This window comes from Orcinus orca, chromosome 11, assembly GCF_937001465.1.
Source record: "Orcinus orca chromosome 11, mOrcOrc1.1, whole genome shotgun sequence".
Taxonomy (NCBI): Eukaryota; Metazoa; Chordata; class Mammalia; order Artiodactyla; family Delphinidae; genus Orcinus; species Orcinus orca.
The window spans coordinates 2,571,854-2,584,178 of record NC_064569.1 but is presented as its reverse complement, the minus strand read 5'-3'; the positions used below and the strand labels follow the sequence as shown (position 1 = coordinate 2,584,178).

The 12,325-nt window shown below is 39.4% G+C and overlaps 1 protein-coding gene across 12 annotated transcripts in view; it reads left to right on the top strand.

Moving 5' to 3' along the window:
- The window catches only part of ERC1 (ELKS/RAB6-interacting/CAST family member 1), a 393,839-nt gene that overhangs the window by 104,536 nt on the left and 276,978 nt on the right, over positions 1-12,325 (top strand). For all 12 annotated transcript variants that reach the window (XM_033404157.2, XM_004278987.3, XM_049694824.1 and 9 more), the window contains one exon: positions 2,712-2,879. In XM_033404157.2, coding sequence (XP_033260048.1) covers positions 2,712-2,879 — 168 coding nt within the window. The remainder of the gene's footprint in view (positions 1-2,711; positions 2,880-12,325) is intronic.

Below are 12,325 nucleotides of genomic sequence, written 5' to 3'. Positions count from 1 at the left end.
CAGGAAACACAGTTAGTAAGAGGCAGAGTTTGAGTTTTACACAAGCCATTTGGTTCCAGAACCTGTGCTGGTAAGCTCTGCACTCCACTGCCCTATACTAGGCTGTGCACACATTTGTCTCACAAGTGTCAGGAAAAAAACTGCTTCTGAAAATTACAGTAGGATAAGACTGGAATGCAGCATTAAAAGAAAAAAAAAAACCACTTGTGCTAATTTAGTGTTTGCTATTTATGGACCATTTTATAGTATAGATAGAAAAATGAGATATTTTGTCTAAAAGGGTCCAGTTTGGTTTGTTGTAACCATGTATTGTCTAGAGGAGAAGTTGATCTATAACTTTTTTTTCCTCAGCTAGTATTATTAATTTCTTTTTGTGTCGAACAACAGGCTAAACATTCTATACATTTTTTTAGTTTAATCTGTATGCAATACAGTGGCACTGGTTTGTTTTCTCCATCTTACTGATTAGGAAACCAAGGCTTAGAGAGGTAGTTACCCAAGAAGACACACTCATTCGTTCTCACGTGGGATTGACTGCAAAAGCCTTATGCTCCTAACTTTTTTTTTTTTTTTTTTGCGTTACGCAGGCCTCTCACTGTTGTGGCCTCTCCCATTGCGGAGCACAGGCTCCGGACGTGCAGGCTCAGTGGCCATGGCTCATGGGCCCAGCCGCTCCACGGCATGTGGGATCTTCCCAGACCGGGGCACGAACCCGCGTCCCCTGCATCGGCAGGTGGACTCTCAACCACTGCGCCACCAGGGAAGCCCTATGCTCCTAACTTTTAAGGAAAATTTGTGCTTCTAAACTCTTCTATTTAGGATATTTTCTTCGTTTTCTCAGTCTTTATGGTCAGTATAGCATTATTTCAGGATTATTTAGTAATGCAGATGATGAGGAAACTGAGATTTTATAGTTATTTTTGATCACATGGTCCAGAGGTAGCTGGAAATTTGAATAATCTTTAAGCCATAGTTCTTTAGCTGATGAGGTGAGAACATTTTGAACGTTTCTCCTGACTATTTATTCATACCACAAGTGCGTTTTTAGTGCATTCTGTTTGTTAGGGGTGGGACGTTGGTAAAGGGATCTCATGAAAGATGCTACACCATTACAGTATGTGGCAGCTCCTGGGTACGTATCTGTGTTACAGGATGGAAGTAGCTGCTGTTTACAGCTATCTTCCACTGATGTCCTTACCAGCTGCAAGTATTTTGCATACAGTGAGCACACAAAAATGTTTGTTGAATGAATGAATATTATATTTGTAAGTAGAGATTTCATGCATATGAGAAAAATGCTTGTCTTCCTGCTGAAACAGAACAGTACATTATAAGTTTATTTTTAGTGTTCCTTAAAAGTAATTTTAATAACAGTAAAATTTATTTCATACTTTCTCATGGGAAATTATTCACAAAACTTTGTCCCTTATGCCTAAGATTATTACAGCCAAAATACTTTAGATACATTCAACTTTTTAAAAAGTATTTTTTGTTTCGTCAGTGATACTGAGATTACTGACTTCTTGTCAAATTTATTACTTCCAAGAGTCTATATTTTAGTGTATAGCTAGCTACCTTGCTTAGGCAGTAGATATAATGTAAAAACAGATACGATTTCTGTTAATTTGGCTTACATTTAGAATAAAAGAGTAAGGGCTTCCCTGGTGGCACAGTGGTTGAGAGTCCACCTGCTGATGCAGGGGACACGGGTTCGTGTCCCGGTCCGGGAAGATCCCACATGCCGCGGAGTGGCTGGGCCCGTGAGCCATGGCCGCTGAGCCTGCACGTCCAGAGCCTGTGCTGCGCAGCGGGAGAGGCCACAACAGTGAGAGGCCCTCGTACCGAAAAAAAAAAGAAGAATAAAAGAGTAAAAATTCTTAGAAACAGTAGAAATATAAAGATGTTTGATGTTAAACGTTTTCTAAGTTAAGATGAGAAAAATTTATGGGAGAGTGAGTGGCACCTATCGATTTATGGATTGCTCTGTCAGAGTAATTCAAATTTGATTACACATGTAGATTCTTACAGAATGAGATTTTATGCGTTCTTTATTTAGGTTATATACTTTTATCCATTTAGTTGATATGACATGTTGTAGGTAATATAACTTTGTAGGTGGAATCTTTTTTTTAGGTCAGTACCCCTAACTCCTCAAAATTACATAATTTTTAGAAAGCACATGTTTATAATGCCTTATAACACTAAAGTGGCTTTTTAAGAAGGACTTTATGTACACTTTCATTTGAGAATGAAAAAAAACAATGAAAAAATAAATGTGCAGCTTTTGAGTTTAAATAGCAATAGTAGGAAGTTTCTTTTTTCTTTCTGTATTCCATCTACACTAATCCTGCTGTATGATTTGAAGTTTCTTATGACTTAATGAGATGAAAACTGCTTTAGTCATGTTCAGATGCTTACTACTGTCTCATAGTCATCTAAGTGAATTGGGATTTTTCTTCTTCCATTCCTTTTCTAACGGATTTCAAAAGTTTAGGGGAGACAATAAATGACATCTGGAAATTTTGCTATTAGTTGAATAAGCTTTGTTTTTTTGGGGGGGGGGTCAGCCAAGATTAGATGATGCAAAAAGATGAGTTGTGTCCTGTCATAAAGTTAATGCTGTATATCTTGGCGTGGATCTGTCAAAGACCCAGATCAGAGGTGGTGGTTTTATTTCTTTTTTCCTTATACTGCTTTTTCTTCTTCCCTAGATTGGTCAGGTGAAGCAGGAGCTGTCCAGAAAGGACACAGAACTACTAGCCCTACAGACAAAGCTAGAAACACTCACCAACCAGTTCTCAGACAGCAAGCAACACATTGAAGTGCTGAAGGAGTCCTTGACTGCTAAGGAGCAGAGGGCTGCCATCCTGCAGACCGAGGTAAAAGGAGTTGTGGGATTTGCACGGAGCCCATTCCTTGGCACCTTTTCTTGTGTATTACCTGTGCACTTCTCGTTGTGTTGAGATACGGGAGCTATGAATAATATTATGATGGATTCTTTAGCGATGTGGTCAGTTATAGTACTAAACTATAGCCATCTTGTTTCTGTTGTTCTTGTATCTAACAAATTAAACCCGTGCAGTTAATATATGTTTTTGATACTTCAGACTTTGACTAAGTCTGTGCTTCTAAGTAGACTTTAAACTAATGATATGAAATGAAAAGATAGTTGTAAAAGCATTTGTCCTCACCCGTGGTAAATCTTTCAGTCATGAATGGGAGTGAGCTTGGTCAGCCTGTGTTGGGTTATTAAGTGTCCTTAATTTTGGGTATTATGAATAGCTTTAAGTAAGCAAACTGTGGAATCTAGAAATGTTTGAGATAAATCTTGTTTTGAACTGCAGATTATTAGACACGTGCCTTCATGTCCTGTTTGAAAATAAAGTTAGCATTTTTAGAAATATTAGAAGATTATCTAGTCTGCCAGCCTTGATTAGAGGTAGGAACACACTAAATAATTCCAGACAGATGAGAATCTGTCATATTTGCAATGAGAAGGAATTGATGATGCTATTTGGATTTGCTGTCTTAAGGAAAATATTTTCTAAAGATCTCAGTGAAATAGAGAATTTAGGTAGGAATAGGTAAGCAGTTCTGCTGTATAGAAGAAAAATAAAGCATATAGTATGGATTAATTTTTTCTTTTCTTTTAAAGAACAAGATAATAGATAAATAAAGGCATAGTGTAATGAAAAAAGGAATGGGTAGTAAAAAGAATGCATGAAAACATCTCAGACCCAGAAGTTCAGAATCTTCAGGCGAGGAGGAATGGGAAAATGACCAAAATGTTTCATATAGTATTTTATTTTTTTACAGTTTGGCATTTTGTTGAAAATGAGAGATTTGGATGATATATTTATAATTTTCCTTACAAATTATACTTTTTCTATTTTGATCACGTTTCATTTTATCGTGATACCTCAGAGGGCTATTTTGGGATAAATAAGGCTCTGGCTCTGGCCTCACAGTTACTGAGTGAACTTCAGTTTTACCACTTGCTACCAGGTGCAGGGTCCTGGGCACATTACTTAAGTTCATTGTGCCTCGTTTTACATCTGTAAGATGAAGAGGAGTTCCTGCCTCATTAGGTTGTTAGCATTAAACGAATTTATTCACTCCTAGTGCCTGGCACATAGTAAGGTCTTTGTCAGTTATTGGCATCATTCTAATTCTTGTAATACTATCAGCTAATATATGTAAACTGTTAAAACGGTAAGAGATTCTTATTGCTTTTCTTTTCATTGGCATAAATTTTATGTAGAAGGTCTGCTATTTAATATTTTTATCAAGCTAAATTAAGGTTTATTCAGGGAGTTGCAAATATAGAATTATCTGAAAAATGTTACCTGCAAATTTATTAATTTGTGGCTTTATTAGAGTTTTTCACATCAATGCCTGGTATGCATGCAGTACTACAAAAGGGTCAAAAGAGGGCACCAGTGTTTTGGAGGTGAGCCTGTCGCCAAGTTTGCTGCTGTGATAGTTTTGGATGGAGGTGGCAGGTGTGGGAACCAGGGGACCAGGCAGTTGGTTAATGATAATGCAAACACTTAAAAGCTTGTCACAGTCTAATAGATGACTTCTTCCCCTTGGCAATCCATCCTTCTCTTTGTACCACCCTCTGAAATAGTGTTCTTATTAGCTAGGTCTCACACAGATGGGCTTGTGATTGGTTTCTTGTACCACAGAGAACAAAGACTGTATTTGTGGTCATTCTTGGATGGTTTTTATATTTGTTTTTAGGACTAACTGAGTTTCAGTAATCACCCTTGTAAGTTATTAGGACAACTGCTCCAATATAAGGGTCTCATTCTAAAAGATAACAGTAGAAAAGCTAACTTCCTTTGAATTTGGGGTGACTCTATGAATGTTATGTGCCTGTTTATCAGGATCTGCTTTTTTTTCTTAAATTACTCTGGGGACACTCGACAAGGCTCACCTTTTCCAAAGCAGCTTTCTCCTGTTGGATCCCATAAAAGACAGTTCGAACGAGCTCTCTGAAAGTTCTCACCTTTTTCTATAATTGCTATATTTCTGTTCCTATAATTGCTCTTTTTTTAAAAAAGTAAATTCATTTTATTTATTTATTTTTGGCTGCATTAGGTCTTCGTTGCTGCGCGCGGGCCTCCTCTAGTTGGCGGCGAGCGGAGGCTACTCTTTGTTGTGGTGCACGGGCTTCTCACTGCAGTGGCTTCTCTTGTTTCAGAGCACAGGCTCTAGGCTTGCAGGCTTCAGTAGTTGTGGCACGTGGGCTCATTAGTTGTGGCTTGCAGGCTCTAGAATGCAGGCTCAGTAGTTGTGGCACACAGGCTTAGTTGCTCCGCAGCATGTGGGATCTTCCCGGACCAGGGCTTGATCCTGTGTCTGCTGCATTGGCTGGCGGATTCTTAACCACTGCGCCACCAGGGAAGCCCCCTATAATTGCTCTTAATTGATCTCATCCTCCTCTCTGAAGCTACGCTAGACTTTCATCCAGCTCTCAAATCACTAAATTAAGCACATATGAAAAAGAACATGGATTCAGGAGTTTTTTGTTTTTTTTTTAAATTTTAAAATTCTTTAAGGAAAAACAGGATGTGGGAAAAGCCCTGTTTTCTTTCCTGTTCAGGGTCCATGGTATGAGGTCCTTTTGTATTGGGCAGTATACAGTATATAGTATCTATGGAATTGCTCCTGTTTTATGAACATCTCCTTTAATCTGTTGACCTTCACAGAGGTAGTCTGGATTTAGTAGCACTGTGGTCAAAGCATGGGCTTTGGAGTCAGACCTAGGCTTGAAATAGCCTTCTACATTTATTAGTTATGTGACCTTGGATGAGTTATTTTACCTCTGTAATCCTCCATTTTCTCATCTGTCACTGAGAATAATAATAATACCAACTTCCTAAGGTTAGAATAGATGTTTAATGTGGCTAGAATAGATTTTTTAATTATGAAGTTCTTATCTGAATTTGGAGGTGAATATTAAATATCAATGGGTTTAAAATACCGCCACTGGTTTTTTTAGATGATAACTTTGTAGCCCCCCTCCCTTTGTACAGATAAACTGTGCACTGTTGAATGACACATCTCTGCCTGTGGCCTTTTGCAAGTTTCTCTGAGCTCTTCAACCTTTTGTTGGAATGTCAAACAGAACTCAGTGCAGTTTGTTGAAATAGCCTTTTAAAAAAGTCTGCTTGTGTACACTCTCAGTCTCATGACCCAACGCCCTTCATTTGTCCTCCTTTCTAGATGGGAACAGTGGGAGATGTGGTGATAGGAAATTATACTTAGTGATCTTGGGCAAGTCACTTAGTTTTGGCTTTGATTTCCTCAGCTTTAAAATTAGGAGTAGTTTAGATTATTTAATTTTTAAAAAATTTATGGGGACTTCCCTGGTGGTGCAGTGGTTAAGAATCCGCCTGCCAAATCAGGGGACACGGGTTCGAGCCCTGGTCTAGGAAGATCCCACATGCCGCAGAGCAACTAAACCCGTGCGCCACAACTACTGAGCCTGTGCTCTAGAGCCTGTGAGCCACAGCTACCGAGCCCATGTGCCACAACTACTGAAGCCCGTGCGCCTAGAGCCCGTGCTCTGCAACAAGAGAAGCCACCGCAATGAGAAGCCCGCGTACCGCAACTAAGAGTAACCCCAGCTCGCCACAACTAAAAAAAGCCCGCACGCAGCAACGAAGACCCAACACAGCCAAATAAATTAATACATAAATTAAAAAAAATTATGAAATACAGGAAAAATGCAGAAAATAATATAGTAGACAGTACTCAGATTTAACTTACATTTATGTTTGACCACATTAGGTGATCTTTAAAGGTCCTTTAAAAGGAAAGATTTTTTTAAAAAAAGCTCATTCTAAACTAGATATTCAGTGAAAGCAGAATCTTTTGTTAGAATCTCAGGTTTGTAGAACTGGTTGGGGCTAGGAACAGGCTAGGAATAAATATTCGGAAGCTGTCATTATGGGGGTAGTGGCTAAAGCCTTAGGGATGAATTGGTTTCTCCAGAGGAAGGTTGTATAGAGTGAGATGTAAAGAGGGGGAAATGACAGAGGATCCAGTGAAGAAAACTGAAAAGGTGTGGTCAGAGAGTTAGAAAGGCAGTGAGTCATATAATTGCAAAAGAGGAATTATAGGAAACATGCCATTGTTACTGGCATGCAGTTACTAGTGCTAATGTGCTCTTAGGTAGATCTGTTTATTGATGTAAAACAAAAGAAGGTTAAGGTGGGTTGAGATAACTAATACTTTTGTGATCAGAGGTAAAAGGCCAAAACAGCAATGTAGCCATTTTTCTGTTCATGTCCATTGGTAGAGATAGTCTTGTGGAGGAAAAACCTTCTGATTTTGTTGAAGTTGGCATAACCTGTTTGCCACAGACCTTGGTGCTTGGCAAGCTGGTTAGATGCTGTGCCTCCAGCTCAGTTGATGTGAATAAACAAAGTCTTATTCCTCCTGCCAAGAATGGTGTTAGGGTGATGACTGTGTGTCCTACTAGTCTCTGAGGGGTTTTCCTGAATACGTTTTTTGTGGTTTGCAAAATACGGACCTCACACAAAATTATACTCTGAATTTAGTTCACACCAAACCAAAAGATCAGTGTAGAATTCAGAGCAGTTAATCTAGTAGTAGCGAAGTGGTTTTTGTGGTTATTTTTATCTCAGATCTCCAGACCAGCCCATTTAAATTCTGCATTGCATGAAAAAGCAGACCAAGAAAAAGTGTACACAGGTGATTTGAATTGAAAAGATCACTTAGTAGGGCTTCCCTGGTGGCACAGTGGTTAAGAATCCACCTGCCAATGCAGGGGACATGGGTTCGAGCCCTGGTCCGGGAAGATCCCACATGCCGCGGAGCAACTAAGCCCATGGGCCACAATTACTGAGCCTGCGCTCTAGAGCCCACGAGCCACAAGTACTGAAGCCCACACATCTAGAGCCCGAGCTGCACAACGAAGAGTAGCCCCCGCTTGACGCGACTAGAGAAAGCTGCACAGCAACAAAGACCCGATGCAGCCAAAAATAAATAATAAATAAATTCATAAAAAAAAAGAAAAGATCACTTAGTAATTAGGCTGTGGGCTTGGGTAGTTTCTGTGGCTAATATTTGTGATATGAAATATTTTTAATGTCAACACCTGCATTTCCCACTGCAATAACACCAAAGGTTTGTATGTTTATAACAAGAGTTTTTATTCTTTACCTTTTTCAGTCATCAATTCTTGTGGGTCTCATACCTACATTCCCTCAAATCGGCATGCGGGTATTTATGAGTGGTTGGTGCAGGCCCATTTCCAGGTCACTTAGCAGAGTCAGGGATCTAACGTAAAAGTGCAGCTGGGGCATCTGGGTACTTTTGGTAAGGAAGCAACAAACATGAGGCCTCACAGTTATTATCCTGAGACATTGGTCCCATCAGAATAAGCAACATTTAGAAGCGATGAGGGACGCTTTCCTGCAGTATTCTGATTCCTGACCCACAGATGGGAAGCCTTTCATTTTTCTGAAATTAATGCTGAGAAGAACTGAGAGACAAGGCAGTTCAGGCTTATCTACAGGTTTAAATGTCTGGGCTTTTGACTTCTGCAATAAGAATTTAATAGTGTATTTCAGGGGTATTGGGTAAAATGTTTTTAAGGTGAGTTGCTTTGTTTTTTTTGCTTGTGGTTATTAGAATATATAGAATACATATTAGAGGTGGAATATATAGTATACAGAATACAAATTAGAATGTAGGAATTAGGTAGAAATGACTTGGCATGAGATTTATTTATTTTTAGATTTCTGGCATGTGTACTTTCTAAGACTTTGACCTCTTTAACTGTGCAGCGGGTCAGAGGGTTCAAGGAGCTCCCTCTTGACTTGCCCTGACTGATGGATGCCCTGTAATGGGTTCACTAATAGGAACCACATCTGTTACTGTCAGATGGGACTAGTAGCCATGTAGGCGGGCTGGAGCTGAGCCTCAACAAACGCCAGGTGGATAAGGGTCAGTGAGTTCTTCTGGCATCTCGACAGCCTGGTCGTTGAATTTCCTATTCACAAGCATCTTCACTCTGTGGTGGCAGCTCTCTTCTCCCTGTTGAATAAATATTCAGTCTGTTCTGACATTTCCCTTCTGGACCTTTTTTTTCCTTCTTTGCATAGTGGAGTGTTTCTGATTTTAATAGGTGGATGAAGGAAAACTGGGGGTAACTTAAGGAATTTTGTCAGCTTGCACTTTAGAAAGGACCACTGGAGAACTCAGTGGTGATCATGTATTCCATCTTTGTTCTGCATTGGACTTTAGTTCTTGCTCTGAGCTCTCTAGTGCTGAATTCAGGCACCAGAACTGGAAATTTGTAATGTAACATCTTCTGGATTCTCTGGGCTTGGCTTATTGTAGTTCTACTGTTTGTCAGTAAAACACTTTTTTTTTTTTTGTCACTGCTGAATAATCTTTTCTTTTTCCTCATCTTTGAGGAAGAATTTAAGTAGATTGGCTATCTTTACACATGTCAAGTTTCCATTTCATATACTATTCATGGGAAGAACTCATTTAGATCTTCTTCAGTTGCTATCATTAGCTGTTTGTAATTTTCAGCATACAGAGCCTATACATGTTTTGTTAGATTTATACCTAGGTATTTAATTTTTTTGGAGTGATTGTAAATGGTCATACATTTTGAACATTGAAGTTCAGTATTGCATCATATTTAATTTTGACCAGTTGACAAAATATCAACATTTTGAAAAGCTAGTGTAGGGACTTCCCTGGTGGCGCAGTGGTTAAGAATCCACCTGCCAATACAGGGGACACGGGTTCGATCCCTGGTCCAGGAAAATCCCCACATGCCATGGAGCAACAAAGTCTGTGCACCACAACTACTGAGCCTGCGCTCTAGAGCTTGCGAGCCACAGCTCCTGAGCCTGCGTGCTAAAACTGCTGAATCCCGTGCGCCTGGAGCCCATGCTCTGCAACAAGAGAAGCCACTACAATGAAAAGCCCGCACACTGCAACGAAGAGTAGCCCCTGCTCGCCGTAACTAGAGAAAGCCCATGCACAACAGTGAAGACCCAACACAGCCAAAAATAAAAATAAATAAAATAAATTAAAAAGCTAGTATAAATATGCCTCTATTTTCCTTAGTAGTATTTTTACTAAGAACCATTTCAGGCACTTAAAATATAGGTAAAATACTAAAACATTTTAATATGGTAAATGACGTGTAGGAGTTTTTAATTTTAACGTAGTTGGCCTTACCAGTATTTTTTCTTTATGATGTATCCTTTCTGGGTCTTAAAAAAAATAATAAATCCTTCCATGCTGCCCTGTCTTAAAAGATACTTAAAAAGTATCTTTCTAAAAGTTTTAAAGATTTGCTTTTTATATAGAGAGCTTTGATTCATCTAGAATTCATTTTTGTGTATGATATGAGTCAGGGTTCTTCCCCCCTCCCTCAGCATGGGTAGCCAGTTGTCTAAAAACAGTTTATCGGCTACTCTGTCCTTTCCTCACTGGTTACAGTGTCACCTCTGTTTATACGTGTATGGGTCACTACATGGTGTGAGTGTGTGTGTCTGGGCTCGCATTTCTGTGGCAAACGTCTGTTGGTTTATTCCTGTTCTAATACCATGCTTTCTAATTTTGCTTACTTTAAAAAATCAAATTTATTGACATCCAATAAACTGCATATATTCAAAATGTACAATTTGGTAAGTTCTGACACACACCTCTGAAACCAATGGCACAGTCAAGATAAAGAACACTGTCCCCAGAGTTTTCTTGTACCTCTTTGTAACCCCTTTCTTCTGCCTCTCCCTGATATTCTTCACTCCTCCCCACTTCCTCCCTCATATCCAGGCAACGCTTGGTCTGCTTTCTGTTACTGAAATTAGTTTGCATTTTGTAGAATTTTACATATATGAAATCTTACAGAATTAGTGGTTAAGAGCTTAGGATCTGAAGACAGACCATTTAATCTTAAATCCATGCTCTATCACTTATTTTTAGCTTTGAGATCTTCGGTCTGCTTTCTTCTCAAAGTACCAGTTTTGCCGGTTACCATGGGAAATTGAAATTTTCCACAGGGGAAATACAAGGGAAGGAAATATGATGCTTGAGAATAGAATTCTGAGGACTTCTGATACACTGTGTATGTGGTTGGCAAGCATATGCATGACCACGTGCAGGAAGGTTCAGAAGTCTGAGGGTAGAATGAAGAAAACTGTTTAATACAGAAGTAAAGGTTTGTAAAAATAAACATGACTGGAAAAAAAAAGATGATGTGAGGCTGTATTTGAAATGATTGTTCAGGCTGGGAGAAAAACAAAACCAGAATGGAGGTGAATAACAAAAAGTTAGGGATGATAGATCAGAGGTTATACTTTGGACAAAGAGTAGATTTAGTAGGCATAGAAGAAAGGAAAGAACCGTGTTTCAGAAATAAGATTTTCAGAGTTTGAAAGTTCTTAGGTGGACCTTTCCAGAACGTAATAAGGTTTACCCTGTATCATTAATTAAAGTAGAATAGAGGAAAATTAGAGGTGCAAGAGTGTTTATTGAGGGGGCAGTGGAACTTGTGCTGACGAATTATAAATGGGACCTGAAAAGACGGCTTCCCCAATTTCTGGCTTGGTGAGACTGGTGGCATTGAAGTGGTTGAGAGGAATACAGTTTAGCAGAATGAAATGTTGTTTATTTACATGTTTTTCCTCTCCAGCATGGTCCAACGTAATTTGTAAGTACATGATGGCTTATCTATATCAGTCTCAAATGAGACTGGTCTCCTAGGAAATTTTCCACAATACTTATTGAGCAGTAAGTGCCACTGAACATACAGTACTGGTTCTCAGATACCTTATTGTTTTGATATAATATAGTTTCAATATGTTATTGATGTAATAATACAGTTATGATATAATGTAATAATAATATTTCCTGATGCTTTGGTATTCTCTCTGTGAGTCATTACCCATATTACCTATTTTTTAAATTAATTAATTAATTAATTGTTGGGCTGCGTTGGGTCTTTGTTGCTGCACGTGGGCTTTCTCTAGTTGTGGCGAGCGGGGGCTACTTTGTTGTGGTGCACAGGCTTCTTATTGCAGTGGCTTCTCGTTGCGGACCATGGGCTCTAGGCACACAGGCTTCAGTAGTTGTGGCACACAGGCTCAGTAGCTGTGGCTTGCAGGCTCTAGAGCGCAGGCTCAATAGTTGTGGCACACGGGCTTAGTTGCTCTGCGGCATGTGGGAATTTCCTGGACCAGGGCTCGAGCCCATGTCCCCTGCATTGGCAGGCGGATTCTTAACCACTGTGCCACCAGGGAAGTCCGACCTATTTTTTCTTTGT